The 18,036-nt window shown below is 38.8% G+C and overlaps 1 protein-coding gene across 3 annotated transcripts in view; it reads right to left on the bottom strand.

The window, feature by feature from the left end:
* Window positions 1-1,481: 1,481 nt before the first annotated feature.
* EIF2A (eukaryotic translation initiation factor 2A) overlaps window positions 1,482-18,036 on the bottom strand; it is a 29,561-nt gene continuing 13,006 nt past the window's right edge. For 2 of the 3 annotated variants that reach the window (XM_034780779.1, XM_034780780.1), the window contains 10 exons: window positions 16,394-16,493; window positions 15,920-16,002; window positions 13,469-13,542; window positions 13,193-13,337; window positions 11,220-11,336; window positions 7,947-8,518; window positions 6,275-6,391; window positions 5,541-5,669; window positions 4,047-4,112; window positions 1,482-2,305 (listed from right to left, as the gene is read on the bottom strand). In XM_034780779.1, coding sequence (XP_034636670.1) covers window positions 2,240-2,305; window positions 4,047-4,112; window positions 5,541-5,669; window positions 6,275-6,391; window positions 7,947-8,518; window positions 11,220-11,336; window positions 13,193-13,337; window positions 13,469-13,542; window positions 15,920-16,002; window positions 16,394-16,493 — 1,469 coding nt within the window. In that variant the 3' untranslated portion in view covers window positions 1,482-2,239. The remainder of the gene's footprint in view (window positions 2,306-4,046; window positions 4,113-5,540; window positions 5,670-6,274; window positions 6,392-7,946; window positions 8,519-11,219; window positions 11,337-13,192; window positions 13,338-13,468; window positions 13,543-15,919; window positions 16,003-16,393; window positions 16,494-18,036) is intronic. The other variant, XM_034780782.1, reaches the window with a different exon arrangement.

Raw genomic sequence — 18,036 nt, 5'->3', positions numbered from 1 at the left:
TTTTAATTTCCAATGTTTTGTTTTTTTAATTTCCAATGTTTATTAAATAAATAAATAAATAAATAAATAAATGGAAATGTCCTATCTCCTAGAACTGGAAGGGACCTTGAAAGGTCATATAGAGTCCAGCTCCCTGCCTTCACTAGCAGGACCAATTCCAAATTCTTATGTTCAGCACTGCCACCAGAGTGAAAGTTTCATATCCGTCTAAACAATAATGTGATTCTTCCACTAGAGGGAAACCATTGCATTTCCATTGATTGTTGCTGTATTGAGGAACTGTGAAGTCCTCTTAAACAGTGGTTTTCAACCTCTTTTCATTTGCAGACCCCTAACAAATTTTGAATGGAGATACAGATCCCTTTGGAAATCTTAGACACAATCTGAAGACCCCCACGGATCCACTGATCGCAGGTTGAAATCCACTGCTCTAAAATGAGCAGTAGATTTTTGCACAAAAATTTCTATTGAACCATAATGGCTCATTTTTACAGTATTCTGAAAAGTCAAGATCATTTGTTTCCAACCAAGTCACAAAATCAAACAAGCTGAATTCAGTTTAAAATAAAAGGTTTCTTTTCTTTTCTTTTCCTATTTTTGGTAACAGTCTCATATGTTTTTCCTTTAACAAATGTGGTAACGTACTGACACTAACATTACAAAGCAATTATATGTCTAAATGTATGTTTAAAAAAAAACTACAAATACATTTTTAAATCAGATTAACTGAGGGAGACACCAGATAGATGCAAAATTAAATTCTTTGCTTTATTCTTCTAGCATAAATTTTTAAAAATCTTTAAATCCTTATTTTCTTCAAAACTGTTTCAGTATAAAACTGTGGACTACTATTTGTTACAAAAACAAAGAGAAAACATTTACACAACATAAATTAATAAAATGTGATTGTGAATTGTGTATCAGAAACAAAATGTAAGGAAAGATTACTTTTTAAAGAATGGAAAATGTTATACCACCTAAACAACAATGATCAATTTAATTTAATAGGACATCATCAATTAAGAAAATATACTTATATCTGATTTTTAAAAATAATCCTACTATTCAAGTAACATCCATGACCCCAATCTTTTAGTCTCATCCATATGGGCAATTTGCTACCTCTATGCAGAGCTCCATTGACTTAACTGAGACTCTACATTGGTTTAAAGGCAGGGCTGGCTCCAGGATTTTTGCCGCCCCAAGCTGCGGGGAAAAACAAAAACGCTGCAATCGCTATCGGCGGCAGGTCCACCATGCCACTTTCTTCTTCGGCGGCAATTCGGCGGCAGGTCCTTCCCACCGCCGAATTGCCACCGAAAGAGCCCGACGTGCCGCCCCTTCCCCTTGGCCACCTCAAGCACCTGCTTGCTGGGCTGGTGCCTGGAGCCGGCCCTGGTTTAAGGGTCACCCATATGAATCAGATTGCAGATTTGGCCTAACATTACTATAAACGGAGAGATCATCAAATTTTCTTTTTCTCAGTTTACTTTGTGCATTTGATAGCACCCGGTGTAGAGTCAGTTTCAGTGGTTTCCTCCTATAATCTGTTTTCCTTTTTGTTTGTGTGGATCACATACAAAAATCCAGCAAAAGGGGAAAGGATTTAAAAAAAAAAAAAAAAAAAAAAGGGAAATGTGATTGCAAAACCACAATAAATTGGTATGGGGAAAGACAGGTGTAGCAACTGAAAATACTTTAAACTTATTTTTAGAAATTTACTAGATTTCAAGTTGATGGTTTGCGATAACTTGGAAATGGTTGGTACATTTTACAAGTTCTGACTTGGTAACACAAAACCAACAATTCTTTAATGTTAAATGCTCTTTATTATTGTCTGCAATCCTATTATTGCATAAGGGTCACATGTATCTTAAGTTTAATAAAGCTATCAAATTGGTAGACCAACCAAAAAGCCAAACACACACACACACACACACACACAAAAAATACTTGTTTTGATTTTTAAGCAACACTGTTTTAAAACTGTGAGTGAATGTGTTTCTGGTTTTGAATGGAAGCAGGAATGACTGACTGAACATACATTGTTTGATTACAATTTTGCACATGCGCAGATTTCAGAAAAAAGGGTTAACAAATGTAGATGTGCAGCAAATATGTAAATTTGTCCTTCCTCAGCCAATTGCAGTTGAAGGATATTCTTTGTTCTTTTCAGGTTAAAACGCACCTCATTTTGCACAAATTTTATGTAACAATCCAATTCCTTTTGAGTAAAGTTTTAAAAGCCCAGTTCCAAATCTTCTAGCTCCTTTAGGAGAGCAGCCTCTTTCTGAATTTTCTCCAACTAGAAAAAACAACAGCACAAGATCATACATTTTGCTTATTACACAGGAGGTAAAAAAGCAATATTTAATGCAATAAATAATGTACATCATTGTTAATATGCAAGTCTAATAGCAAAGAATAACAGTGCAGTAATTTAACAGCAGCAGACATAATGAAGACTCAAAATACAGAGGCTGATCTAGAACCACATTCTATTTTAATGTTTAAATTATGCATGCAAATTGATAGTGTATAAAATACTAATTTTTTAATTGAAGACTTCATATTATTGCTATTTTGGATCAGTCCATTACGTACATTCTCCACACACCTTACAATACAGTAATAATTCTTTCCACTTGTATAGCTCCTTATATCAGACATTCAATCAATGTGTTTTACAAGTGTGAAAGTGCCACTGTCAACCTGAAATCTAGTGAATTTCCAAAAACGAGTTAAAGTAGATTTAAGTACTACACTTGCCTCCGAGTCTCTCTGCCAATTTTTGTGGCTTTATAATCAGATTATCCTATTTCCCCCCCCAGTTTTTCCTCTCCTTAGCACCATGTTAAAGACCCATATAAGCAACAGGGGAAATTGACAAACTACATAAGGCAGATTGAGCATAGTCAATTTCACTAAGTGCTATGAAATGCAAAATTGAAAAAAATAGAGAAAAATATTTTCCGTCATCTCTCTGCTATAGTAATCTAAGCAGAGTCTGTTGTTACTTGTGACTATACCACAGAAAGGGTTTCAAATAGACGTGATTTTTAAGTTGAAGGTGTCCCTTCAATTTAGCCTCACACAATGTAATCTTCATTTTAGAGATGAGGGAACTGAGAGACACAGGGTAAGATACTTGTTCAGGATCAAGAAGTTTGGGGCAGAGCTAGAGGCAGAACTCAATTTGTCCCAAGTATCACTTGACCACAAGACTCTCCTCTATATTCGTAAAGCTTTCTATGCTCCCTACTAGTCCACCCGGGGAGAAAGGATACAAAAGCCTGTTCAAGAGGTATTCAGGTTGGGTAACACTACGGAGGAAATGCATGGAGAGATTCTGAGTATACTTCCCCCCTCCACTAGCAGCTTCTTGTATCTGCTAAAGGGGGAATTATGTGAAAAAAGGGTCTGGCCAGCTGAAGGAGCGACAGAGTTGAGAAGTAGCCACAGACAGCATGCTGCCATCCAAAATTTGTGTAACTTATGATAGTAAAAGCAGCACAAGTTAGTGTTCTTCGTCAAGCACATTAACCTAATCAAGTGGAGTGTGGGTAACGGCACAGATGGCTGCAGAGAACAAATGGCAACAAGAGTGTTGTGATGGGGAGGGACACATAGCTACCAATGGTGACCGATTCCCTTGCTCCTGTGTGTGTGTTCTGTTGGCCATGCTCCCTAGTAGTTCCTCAGCACTGGTGGCCTTGCCTCTTTAGCGGTGAATTTGAGAAGAGAAGCTTTACCTTTTTTAATGTATGTTCTTTCACTTCATTTGATTTTGACATGGGAGAGAGACAGGGAGCCATACTCTTATAGGCATTTAACCAGAATTATATTTCAAATGTACTATGGATTAGCTACTCCCACTGAAATAGCTTCTGCTGTTCACGGAGATGGTTTTATTACGCCATCGGCATACAGCACCTACACCAGATGCGCTGCATGGTACGGTTGCAGCGCGGTACATATAGATATGCCTTTAAGTGCATTGAAAAAAAGTATGATCCTGAATAAAAACACATGCCAGTTAGTAATACCTGGTTTTTCTCTAGCTGTTTTCCAGTAGCTGCTTGATCTTTCAGCTGCTCAATTGCTTTCAGTTTCTGTGAAAAACAGAAGTATGGGAGAGCCAAGAGAGGAACAGAAATTTTCAGTTTTCTGGGTTTACAGTTGATCAGCTTAACAGAGAAAGAGAAACTCCGATGGGGAGACTTAGCAATAGAAATACATCTACTTTTCATTTATATACCTAAAATCAGAATTTCACATCAACAGAATCCAAGACAACCTAACAACCTATCTTACTTTCTTCATGCATAGACCTGAGTAAGGAAACAACCATCTCTAGTACCTGAAGAGCAGGGCCGCCTGGGGGGAGGGGGCGGGGGCGGGGGGCGCAAGTGGGGCAATTTGCCCCAGGCCCCCAGGAGAATATAGTATTCTATAGTATTGCAACTTTTTTTTTTTAATGGAAGGGGCCCCTGAAATTTCTTTGTCCCAGGCCCCCTGAATCCTCTGGGCAGTCCTGCTGAAGAGTTAGGAAGATTATTTCATGCATTTGAAATGTAAACACCATAAAAAATCTGACCCTAAATAACAATAACAATTTAAAAGTAGGATAATTTCTTGTACAGGGAAGCTACACCTAAGATTCAGAAAGGGAACTCCTCCATTGTAAATATCCCCCTTCTCCATACATCTTTCCTCAGCATGGCTGAGCATTAATCAAAGAGATAGATATGGAAAGAGAAGCTAACTTGACTTGGAGAGGAAAATCTCTCTGTATTATGAACCAAAGAGAAGATGGCCTGCTGTGCAATGCAGAAATAGGAAAACTTCTCTAGCACTGGCCAAATGCAACTCTACCCTTGTTTGAAAGGATTTAAATCAAAAGAGGTCTGAAGCCTGACAGAGCTACACAAGCAGTACACTTGGGTCCCTTTGTAGGTTTGGGGACTGAGAAGAAAAACAGACTGACTTCCTTTGTCCTCTAGTGACTCTCTCTCTCTGCACACAGTTGATAGGATCTAGAGAGATACATGTCCAACACTGCTCCATCAAAGGCAAGCTTTATACCTTCCTGGCAATCCTGAGATATAAACACCACCAACCCTCTCTTCTCCCAACCCTAAGTCAGAACAGCCTTCCCAGATCCTAAATGAGACTAGGATTTGCAAAGCAAGGTTAGGAAGCTCACTTAGTTCCTTCACAAATATTGACCAGCTATACCATCTGCCCTTTTGAGGGGAGCCTTTGTCCAATACCCAGCAGTTCTTGAGAATGGAAGGTGGAAAAACTACTGCTGTTCTGAACAAGTCCCAATTTTCTTTACATGCTTAGACACAGCCCCATTTTTAAGTGGTTACTGTTGTGCTACTTTACACTATGAGAAAGCAGAGAAGAGAAGTTGCCTGAGGTGTATGCTCTACATACGCGCTACACCTCACTGCTATTAGTCATCTCCACAATCAGACTAGCCCGTCAGGACTTTCTACAAGAGGAAACTATTCTTCATTAGAAAAATCTCTCACCTTTTTCAAATTCTTTATTTTTTTGTCTACCTCAGGGTCTCCTGATGTCACAGAAGGCAGAGCGCTGCATGGTACATCCTGTAATGCTGGAGATGGTGTTGATTCCTGGCTCCCATCAGTTTTGGCCTCCTGTAAGTTAATACACTTCATCTACTGTTCCTGCAAACCATTTAAACAACAGCTCTGTTGTTTTATAACATGGAAACCTAGAAAAGCTGTTGAATATTTCTCCCTTGCATTAGTCCTCTGGTGCTCTCTATTGTTTGTGACAAGTTTTCAGTTATATGTTATGTTATTTGAGACAGAGCTCCTACCAGAAGATGTTAGGCATAATATTAGAGTTCTGATATACTGTGTCTTCATTCTTCCCACAGAGAGAGACGAGAAACATGCTTAATATAATGAAATTGGTAGGAATGAAACAACAAATATACATCCACAACTATTTCTTATAATAGCTAGTGGTCCATCCTCCCCACTACCAGAAAAAACAAAACCAGGTCTAATTTACTAAGCAAAAGTATTATACACTTTAGAAGGGTGTTTTAGTAATTGTGGAAACTGTAGAGATAACATCAAAAGCTGAAATCTGCCATCTAGCCATAGAACAAATACAATACAGGTAAGCTGCAAAAATACAAGCTTCTTTGCCAAAGTTTGATACTGCAGGACTAGTCAACACATTTGTAAAAGCTAATGTAATGTTACTCCAAGAGGGCTGATACTAGCCGTACCTGTTTAGCCGCTTTCTTTGCTTCGTGCTTCCTTTGATTTTTAAGTGCCGTCTTAGATAATGGCTTATCACTATTTCCTGGTTGTGGTTTCATGTTCTGAGGTGGCTCCTCCTCATGCTAAGGGATACATAAGATTGACATTTCTGAAATGTATGTGCCATACTTCAAAATATCCTACAAAAGAATAAAAATTCTAGAAAAATTTTCTACATGTTAAAGTACCACAGTTTAAAAGGTGACCTGCAAAGGACAAAAAAACGGGTTTATGCCCTTTCTACTTCTTTTGATGGTTGAAGGCAGCCTGAAAAAAGTGTCACCCCTAAAAAGATTTTCCTTTGTTTTTTACACTAGCCTTTTAGGACTTGTCTGTCCTGTTTCTCCTAGAGGCATCTATAGATGGCTGGAAAAGTACTAAAGCAAGTACTAGGAATATAAAACCTGAACAATTGAGTGGGAAGGTGATTTTTAGTCAGACTGTTTAAAACTTTGTTTTTTGTTTACACCTATTTAACTCAAATGCCTGATGTATAGTTGGAAGCAAAGCACTTTAACAATTTTACAGTCCTGCCCCTCCAGTTAAGGGATAAGAAAGCTCCCACATCATTTCTTTAATCCTTCAAGCAAAAACAGGACAGACCGAATTTGATTTTGTTTTTACATCTTAAAGAAGCCAAGATAGGAAGCTTCCCCCGCCCTGCTGTTCATCTTAAGAAAACCCAAAACTTACCATTAATATACTCTGTTATTGTCTTAAAAACTAGTTTTAGCAGGTCAGACACATTAAATGCTCAAATAGATTTAAATATGTTTTCCACCCACAACTCTGATTTTTCCTCCATAAAAGCTGGCAGAATATAGTTCCCTGAATTCTTTTACAGAATTAATCTTTTCTTGCTAACTCTGCTTATGTAGCACCTGTGAAGTCAGACCCTAGTAATAACTAACTGCTGATAGCCTGTGATGAGTCTATCGCTCCTTGGAAGATAGAAGCCTCAAAATCAAAGCCTTCTAAAATAAATAAAAACAAAAACAAAAAACAGATCAAGGCTGTAATCGTTAATTACAGTTAGTATCTTCGCACACAAATCTACTTCTGAAAACTGAAAAAGAAAACAAAGCAAGGCTAAATAAACGAGTAGGTCCACATAAGGAAAACAGTTAAGCTGCAGTGGACTTGCCAATAGTATCACTGGGTCACAAATGCTCAAACTGTACTGAAGGAGGGCAAACAACCACTCAACTACTTCAGTACTTGGGCAAGCTTGGCCAAATGTGTGTTATGTCTGACTTTAGCATGTTGGTTCATGAAAACCAGCTGAACACATCACAACTGAAGTGACAATTTACCCACCCACTCAGGCTCTTTGTTGTTCAACAGCAACAAGACGACGCAGCATTTGCAACTGTTTGTGCTGCTGGTCTAAGGGGCAGTTTTGTGCAGGAAAGAGGATTTGCCCCATAAAATTACAGCATTCCTAGCACATATTCCTGCAAACAGGGAGCAGAGGGGCAATCAGTGAAACAAGCCTGTTAAAAGGCAAATGTTTATTTTTTAAAATACAACCAAACAACCTCACGACTGGTGTCCTCATTCCCCAACCAGTATTTTGCAATCAAATTTCAGGTACAGATGAAATGATGGGCCAACATAATTGAGATGAAGTTTACTTACCAGCTTAGAACTGGTTATAGGCTTGTTTCTCAGAGCTGGTGGTCTATAAGCTTGGGCAACCTTCAGCTCAGCACTTGGCAGTTCACTTGGAACTGCCTGGTAAGTTACTGCTTTTGCTGGAAATGTTCCATCCAAAAATGGCTGCCAGGAAACTTGCCATATTTCTGCATTTGGTGAGACTTCACATTTGTGTAGAACAGAGCCAGTATAATGCCAGATCTTGTACCCATTACCAACTCGTAGTCTTGGAGCACACGTAGCAGTTACAAAATGTTCCCCATCAGGGCACCAAGCAAAATATGTAGAATCTGATGCCAGTGGCTTGGAAATAAGTTTGTAGTTTTTTACATCCCATACTTCCATTTGTCCTCTGAGATTTCCAAATCCTGCTAGTACTAAGATATGTCCAGGAGAGCTGTAGTAGGCAGCATTACGAGGGCCAGTTCCAAAATCAAACAAAGGGTCACATTTCAGATTGAAAACAGTTGCCTTCGCAGGCATAAAACCATACACAGCACAAAACTCTGTGGAATTGGGATTCCATACTACATCATAAATGGGACCATTTTTTGCTAAAGAAAAAAAAATATAACTAAGATTATGAAATCATATCATTTACATGTGTCTGGATAAAAAACAAAAAACATGATTACAAAGCTTTCCTGAAATTGAATCATTTGCAATTCTAGAAAAACTAATTTTTGGTAACTTGTTTTGGTGTTGGTAGAAATTAATATTGCAAACCAATGTCTTATGCTCAGTTTTATTTAGAGATTGCACCACATAACCCTCCACCAACTCTGAGTTACCTCTCCTTCTCTGGTCAGCATCACCACTTCTATAGTAAGAATATTTTTTTGTGTGGAAAAATCCCATTTTTGTCTCAATATTCAAGTATGATAAATCAGAACCTTCCAAAACTAGTAGCAATGACCCACTAGAAACCTACAAATATCCTCTTTCACAGTTGTACAAAACTCCGGTTTCTATGCCTACATAGTTGTGAAATATTGGACTTTAATTTGTCACTGGACTAGGAATAAGTATTGCTCAACCTGAACCTCTTACCAGTGACATATTCTTTTAATGGAGTAAGTGGGCGTGCCATCTTGTTCAGGACACCCAAAACTGTGAGCCACTGCGTTACTCTTCTGCCTTAGCAAGAGGAGACACACTTTAAACCACAATATCACTGAATATCCCTAATTCCTCATATAGTGGTAATACATATATTTCACAGTGATATTAATCACCAGTGTATCACCAGCTTTCATAGAAGACCTTACTTGATACTTTTACAATACAGTAATACCATACACATCAGTTGATTTAATTGCTTATTCTTTGGGGTTCAGACCCCTTCTTCTCCCCTATGGGTGTCTGGACCCTGATAATCACAAGGGAAGAACAGAAAACATTTTTGTGGCATATTTATTTAAAAATGGGGGCTGTCTGAAGCTGCTCAGGCACTTGGAACAATAGACTAAGTTATGGGGAGATGATTAGTGGCCAGAGTGCAAGTGAGGTGCTCAGTGATGAATGAAAAATGTGATTACATAGTTGTAAAAATTATCACATGGTTATCACTGCCAAGTGGTATATATAGACATCTTTACTTATGTCTTGTACAACGTCAACTGCATTTCTAGTGCTTAAAGTAATGACTCTTAAAATAAAATGTTGACCCAGTATATCTAAAGAGCTTCAACCACTGATTCCTGTAGCTATTTTTTTTTTTTTTGGCACGCACACTGGAAATAGTTATTGCAGTTGCAAGTAACCCATTTTATAAACAAAGCGAGTCATACTTCATTTTTCCCTCCAAAGAGAATACCCACATTAGGGATTATTAACTACAAAGTTTCATTTAAAAAAAAATATTTGAAATAAGGGGGTACATTAAGGCATCTGAAATGTAAATGTCAGTTGGCAAAGAGGGTATTAAGAGACACAGGCACAAGCCCTAACTGTAATGGTGAAATTGACAAGAAAGGCTGGTAGGTTCCCTGCTGATTCACCCTGCTGTCACCCCAGGTTGGGGGCTCCTTCTGGGTGCAGAGCTCCCTCCTGGGAACGGGCAGCTGGGGAGGGGGGCAACTGGGTTCGCAGTGGGGAGCTATGCATAGACCTGAGAGCCTAAGCTCTCAGCCCTCCTCACTGCTTCTCTTAAATCGGTGGAAGTTGCTCCTGGTTGCTGTAAGCTGCTGTAAGTTGACCTAACATAGTTCGACTTAAGTTTGTAGTGTAGACAGGCCTTCAGTCTCCCAACACTCTTGACTCACAACAGTCTTTAACAGTGCAAAACAAGCCTAACCACAGTTAAGGAAAGAAAGGGAAGAACACCATTACAGAGGAAATTTTAGGTATACAGATTAGAGGTTTTGGTATTGAACCAGAGCACTGGGATTAAACATCCCTATTTGTACAAAAAAAGTGTCAGTTTTAAATCTCTCAGTGTTGCCAACTCTCATGATCTTGTCATGAGTCTCATGATAATTATTGTTTTCCTTAAAGCCCCAGCTCCTGGGGTCAAGTGGATATGTGATGATTTCAGCCTTCATTCTTAAAGAAAAAGTAAGTTTCTAGCCCCCATGGCTGTGGAGAAAGCTTCAAAATGTGACTCCAATGCACTCTAAAGGCTCAAAAAGCAGAAGGCAAATAAAAAGAACACCAAATCTATAATTTTTACATAATCTCATGATTTTTGGTGAGCCTGACTCATGATTTTTGAACTTTTGGGGCTGGCAATAGTGTCCCATCCAAAAGTTTTAGTGATTTTTTCCTCCAAAATAGTAAACCCTTTTGTTTTTCAATGCGTCTTTTCACTGTACATAGGGGACATGATTAGTTTGTATGTGTGCCTTTGTGGGGGGCGGGGCAACTTATTATGGAATGTCCTCGAAAAGAGGCAGGGATTCCTCATATGGGATGCTTTCATGCTTTGATTGAACTTCAGGATAGTAAATCATATGCCACCAAGCATGATGCAATTTAGCAGTTTTTCAAGTGTCAAGGAGTGGAGTGGAATTTTAAGTGTTTTTATTTTGAATAGTCCATCACTATTATTAAACAGAAAGGAGAGTTTCTATGACATCTCCACCATGTGAGGTAACAAAATTCACTACCTTAATAGCTGTTTAGTGCAGAAACATATTTGAATGACAAACAGTAGTTCACAGTTTTCACCGAAACTGTAAGATATTTAGCATACATTAAGAACAATTCCCATTAACATATGACATAACACTATGTAAATGTCCAAAAGCCACTTACGTAGTTGTACAACAGCACTTTCTCCATTTGTTGCAATGTAGTGCAGGGTTTGTTCTCCATAATATGAAGCTCCCGTCTTATCAACTTCTGTACTAGCTATTACTAGCACAGCCGTAGCTATTAGGATACAAAACATAATAAGATTCTTTTAAACATGCAAACCACCTAGTAATCCTGAGACTCTACATTTTAGTCTCCACTAACAGAAACTACCATATACACAGAGGAAGAATTTTAAGTTTGGCCAGTTGCGAAATCTATAATTAAGATTATATGGACACTTTCTTTATAGATGCCTTATCACATGCTCAGAACTTTCCATCATCTTCTCCTTTTCAATTAAAATTTTCCTTTCTTGATTTTTAAGCCAAAGATGATCTTTTTTCATTTAAAGAGGATGGAGCAAGTGTGAGCAAAACCCATTCACTCATTTTGAACTATTTAAAGGTAAGGTTTTTTTTTAAGTGGTGTAAAGAGAATTTTTATACATGCATAACACTAACACTAACTATATTAAGCTTTCCACCTGACCAAGACTAACTAAACTAGCATCCAGGCCAGTTTACCAATAAAACAAAACAATTTTGCATATTAGTAGCTTTTGTATGTATATCTATTTCACTTACGCACACACAAATAAGCAAATATACATGTATATAATATAAACATTGCCTTCTGTTCACATGTATATGTAATAATTGGTGGTTAGTATAAAAGTTTTACCAACATGACTTTGAAATGACCATCATTATTCATGAGTGGTAAAGCACAAAGTGAACTATGCAGCTCATCTTAAATGTGATGTGTTTTTATGTAATTACATTTTGAAGTTTCCCAAATCTAAGTGTCTAAACACAGTGGAATTGTATACATTACACACGAAGGCACACACAATACATATTACGTATAAGATGAATTTTCCACATTATTAGGCAGTATCTGTGTTCATGGGACTAGAAGTATGTATTAATAAAGTTTCGTTAGTTATGTGAATGTGCGTCTGTGCTGTTTCAGTCTGTTGTTCTCTAGTTTTCTAGATTTTTGACTACACAAATGAGAGTGTACAGAATGTAGTGTTTTAATCCCACTTTATAAAATGTATGGAAATTATAGATAAACATATGCTCCATGTATACACTAAAAAGTCAAGAAATGCATGTTCAGATTCCTGTAGTAACTTGAATTTGCTCACGTTACACATATATGGAATATTTCCGATTATTAGTTATTATGTTAAATATACAACTGAATACAATGGGCCAGCTTCTACTCTCAGATATTCACAGATGATTCCAACTGACTTCAATGGGAGTTGTGTGGACATAGGTAGGGCAAAATTAGGTCAAAGAGTATGTGGAATGGTGCTTACCACACATCTTATGTAGCAATGCAAATGTATGTGGCATTTTACAAAAGAAGGTAAGGCATGTTCCTTGTCTCAAAGAGATTACAGTCTAAAGAACACATGACACCAGTTCAGGTACAGAAAGGATGATGAAGCAGGATTTCTGGATGAAATGGCTTTTAAAGAAGGACATGAAAAAAGGAGAAAGTATTTTCTGTGTTAACAAGAATTAGGACATGGTGTGGTGGGATTTCCTTTGGAGGCTGGAGTTTAACTATAACAGATTTTCTAGTCCTACATAGATATACAGGGCAGCATGAAAGAGCATGCAAAGATGAGAATGGAAGAAGAAATTATAGTGTTCAGGCAAAAGAAAGGTATGCAAGGAGTTGAGGGAGCAAGATGATTAGGAGGAAATGAAAGCAGATACAGATGGGGGACGAGATCATGAAGGGCAATGTGGGCAATTTATGAGAACTTTATTGTTTAAAATTATAACATTAATGTTGCATTAACACAAGTTTTTTGTCTTTGCATTTGACGAATACAAAAACAACAGTAAGCAAAATAACCAAATCTTGAGGTTAGTGAATAAAATATAAGAGATTAAATTAAATAGCTGCTGTACCTTTGTTATTCCAGAGCATTGTTGCCTTGTCAGCTTTAAAGAAACTTTTATTGGCCAATGCAGACTGAGGGCCACCAAAGTTAGGGTACTGATACAACCTTACAAACGAGGGTGCACCCTTGCTTCCAGGAACATAAACAGAAACCTAAATCAAAACCATTATATTAAATTAGTGATACATTGTTCTTAGTAGCACAAAGACAGAGAAATACAATGATTTCTAAAGGAATTAAAGAAAACCAAAATATATGAATTGTGAATAAACATTATAGGTACCTTGCTTGGCTGTGGTCCTGGTGATAACACAAAATCATTAACTTTTTGCAAATGAAGTTTATTTGCAATAGTATCTGCAAAATCACAATTACGGTCAGGTTAATGACAAAACACTGTTAACTCACACTACTTAATGTATTTTTATATTATACCATTTTATGAGCGTACCCCATTGATAATACACAAGGAACGATGTACTTAACCATAAAAAGATTCTTTACTTGGCAAAAGCAGCATGATAACCATCTTTGATTATGTATTCTCTCAGACTTGAAGTTTTGGCTAGATTTATTTCTCTTTATGATCACAGGTATGACAATTATAGGGTGTGAAATGTCTCCATCAAACTTTGAACCCACTTGAACCAGCCTTGGGTTTAAAACATTCTACAAACCTTGGAGGAGAAGTTCACACAGCAAGAAAATCTTTGAACCCGCATGAACATACTTCATGTTCTACAATCAAAGCAAGTGGCAGAGCCCCCCACCTTAACTAGGCTGTCTTCAGAGGAAGTGCGGCCACTTCCCACACATCCTGCTCCACTCTGTACAGGCTCCCCTCCTTGGATCTTTGTGGATGGGACACAGGTGATTGCTCCCCACAGCAGGCTCTCTGAAAGGCCTGCTGTGAATTGATCACTCCCCTACACATAGGAGTTTTCTTTGGAAGTGAATCCTGCACTCGGTGCCAGTTCCCGCACAATACGGCTGTGGGAAAACAGTCTCATTTGAGCAGCTATCAGAATGAGCTTAGTGGCAGAAGTGACAAATGACCCCAACACCTTAGTAGATACACCTCATTAGGGAGGTGGTGGAGTCTCCTTCCTTGGAGGTTTTTAAGGCCCGGCTTGACAAAGCCCTGGCTGGGATGATTTAGCTGGGAATTGGTCCTGCTTTGAGCAGGGGGTTGGACTAGATGACCTCTTGAGGTCCTTTCCAACTCTGATATTCTATGATTCTATGATTCTCATATTTCCCTACCAAATGATAGGGGAGTTCCTTAGCTACCACACTACAGATTATGGAGAGCTTCTGCCCAAGCTAGGTCTGGAAGCCATTGCCTTGTTCCTGCTACTTTAGCTTTTGGGAGGGATGAGGTGGCACCTAACATCCCTTTGACCACCCTGACTGATTTGTGGGGTGAGTGGATTGCCATTACCATAAAACCTCTGTGTGTGGGGAGGGGGGAAGGAGTATGGAGGAGAGAGAAAGGAACACCTGGCACCCTCCTTAGGGAGTGGCCAATAGGCGGCACAGTAGGAGAAGTGGCCGTGCTATCATGGAATTCTCTCTTGGCAGCTGAGGCTTAATTAACGTAGGTTTTCTAGCCCTCTCAAACAAACTTCAAGATTCAGTTCATGAACCACCATTGCTATGTAAACCCAGCAGGATTTACACAGACTAATAATAATCAATGTTAAATAAAAAGCTTAAAGGGTGTCTGCTCTCATAGCAGTCTCATCTCTCCATCTACAACAGATCAGAAATGGGAAAGAATAAGAGCACCATGTAGGAAACCCCACCTGACGAGAATACAGATTTTTCCCAGCATAACCCCGGAACACCTCCCCTTTGATAAGCATTATGGAAGAATGATGAAAAGCCTCCTCCCAGAACAACGCCTATGTTATTCTGTAAACCAGTCACCAAATTATAGGGGTGGGACTTTCACCCTAATCTTCCTCCTCCAACAAGCATGGAGCCAGAGACATCCCATGTCGCTATATCTCCAAGTTCCACTAGTTTCAGAAGAAACTGCCCCCGAATCCTAAAGCCATGTCTCCCGTAAGGCAGTGTGTTACACCATTAGCCCCCAAACAACTTTTGTGTCATCTACGTTTTTTCTTTTTCTCTGAATTCCTCCTTTCTACTTTCACTGTTCTCTTTCCCTGGAGTTCCTTTTGTTCTCTTCCATTTTCAACAATCTCCAAACTCTCCTGGGTTCCTTCCCTCTGCCTCAGCTTGTTCTCTTTACTTCCCAAACACCTTTTGTTAATACTGAACTACTCTGGAAAATATCCTGGCTCCACAGTAATGGTGTTGCCATAAGCATCAATCTTCTCGTGGCTCTTTGGAAACCGAAAGAGATAAGCTCAGCACAACCCATAGAAGAAATCATGGGTCAAATTCTATACTGACACACATCCTTTGAACTTCACTGGGCATAGATCAATGCAGAATTGGCCCTCTGTATCTAAAATGGGGAACGATCTCACATTACAGAGGGGCAGTTGAGAAGTAGAAAACAAAAAATGTCAATGTGCTGAAAATATGGTAGGACTTCATAAGACCTTATTTATTCTGGGTACAAAATAAAAGAGGATTTAAACAAGATTTCAGATAAAGCCAACAACATGAAAAAAAATCAGAAAAATACGGAAAGGGTGAAGATAGGCAAAAGAGAGACATATCTAGAATGCAATGAAGCCAAAGCTTAGAAATGTTTGCATACCAAAGTTGTTGTTTTCAAAGAAGTGCACTTCATTATTTACGATCCTAGCAGATATACTTTCGTCGTCTGCCCAGCAAGGACACCTAAGATTTAAAAAAAAAAAAAAGACAATATAAAAACTGAAGTAGGCAACATTTACTATCGCAATATTTAAAAACTACATTTCATAACTTAAGTTTAAAGACCAATGCTCACAAAGAGATTCAACAATACAAGTTTATATGAGGTTAGTGGTAAAAATATCATACAACCAGTTACTAATGGTACTATTTCCCCCCAGTTGTACAAAATGGTAGTGGATTTACTATGTTACAAACTGACTACACATGTGTACAAAGATACTAGTATAGATACTTTCGGTTTGTAACAGAAAGTATTTTGAGAACCAACACAATATTAAAATCATACTTTCAAAATTAGGTTTTGAAAACTAAATTTATCTGCAGATAATTAATACTTGAAAATATTATTTACCAATTCTGCATCTTTTTCTGGATGAAAGACTTTAAACACTTCCCAGTTTTTACATCATAAAGTTGTAGGTTGGGCATGCCTGCTGCGCCATCTTTAGCAGCTGTAATAAAAAACATAGGTTTGCAGTCGTGGCCCCAGGAATAAGGTTAGGTTTGCTTCACTCACCATCCTATTCCACCCCAACAATGGCCTTTCCTAATCCTGCAAAGGGCTGGACACCCTTATGAATGTGCAAGCACTTTGCAAGATCAAGTCCTAAACTTGGCAGATTCTGACAGTATAAGGTTTTCACCTACTCCTTCATTGGACCAGCTGCTTATTTTGTGCAATCACATATCTACTTTCTCTTCAAATATGGTAGCTATGCTCCTCCAGTTTACTGGATTTACCTTGCACTAGTGAAGCATCCAGCATTCTTCAATGCTGTGATCCTCCTGCCTAACAAGAATTTTAGTTACAAGCTAGGGACGCATTGGTTGGAAGTAACGGAGGAGGAGAAAGACCTCGGAGTCCTGGTAGACCACAGGATGACTATGAGTCGACAATGTGACGTGGCAGTGAAAAAAGCCAATGCGGTCTTGCGATGCACTAGACGAGGTATATCTAGTAGGGATAAGGAGGTGCTGCTTCCGTTGTACAAGGCACTGGTGAGACCTCATTTGGAGTACTGTGTGCAGTTCTGGTCTCCCATGTTTAAAAAAGATGAACTCAAACTGGAACGGGTACAGAGAAGGGCCACTAGGATGATCAGAGGAATGGAAAACCTGTCGTATGAAAGGAGACTCAAGGAGCTCGGGTTGTTTAGCCTAACCAAAAGAAGGCTGAGGGGGGATATGATTGCTCTCTTTAAATATATCAGAGGAATAAATACCAGGGAGGGAGAGGAATTATTTCAGCTCAGTACTAATGTGGACACGAGAACGAATGGATATAAACTGGCCGTGGGGAAGTTTAGGCTTGAAATTAGACGTCAGAGGGGTGAAATATTGGAACAGCCTTCCGAGGGAAACGGTGGGGGCGAAGGACCTGTCTAGCTTTAAGATTAAGCTAGATAAGTTTATGGAGGGAATGGTTTAATGGGATAACATGATTTTAGTCAAATGAACAGCGTACCATCGCTGGTAAATAGTATCAATGGCCAATGAGGGTCTGGCTGGAGAATCTTGCCTACATGCTCGGGGTTCTACTGATCGCCATATTTGGGGTCGGGAAGGAATTTTCCTCCAGGGTAGATTGGCAGAGGCTCTGGAGGTTTTTCGCCTTCTTCCGCAGCATGGGGCAGGGGTCGCTAGCTGGAGGATTCTCTGCGACTTGAAGTCTCTAAACCACAGGATTTGGGGACTTCAACAGCAGAGTCAAGGGAAAGGGGTTGGGACGGCTTTGTGGCCTGCATCATGCGGGAGGTCAGACTAGATGATCATAATGGTCCCTTCTGACCTTAAAGTCTATGAGTCTATGTAGTTAATTATCCAAGTTCATGTTTTGTTATTTGCTAAGATGTTCAAGTGACTATGTCACTTCCTTTCAATTTATCAGCAAACCAGGAGTTAGATTTACTGAATGAATTAATTTTTGATTGTATTAGCCATCTGCAACATTAAAAAGTATTTACTGCAGAGATGACTTTCTGTTATCAGCAACGG

Source organism: Trachemys scripta, chromosome 9, assembly GCF_013100865.1.
Source record: "Trachemys scripta elegans isolate TJP31775 chromosome 9, CAS_Tse_1.0, whole genome shotgun sequence".
Classification (NCBI taxonomy): Eukaryota; Metazoa; Chordata; order Testudines; family Emydidae; genus Trachemys; species Trachemys scripta.
This window is presented reverse-complemented; position numbering and strand designations above follow the sequence as displayed.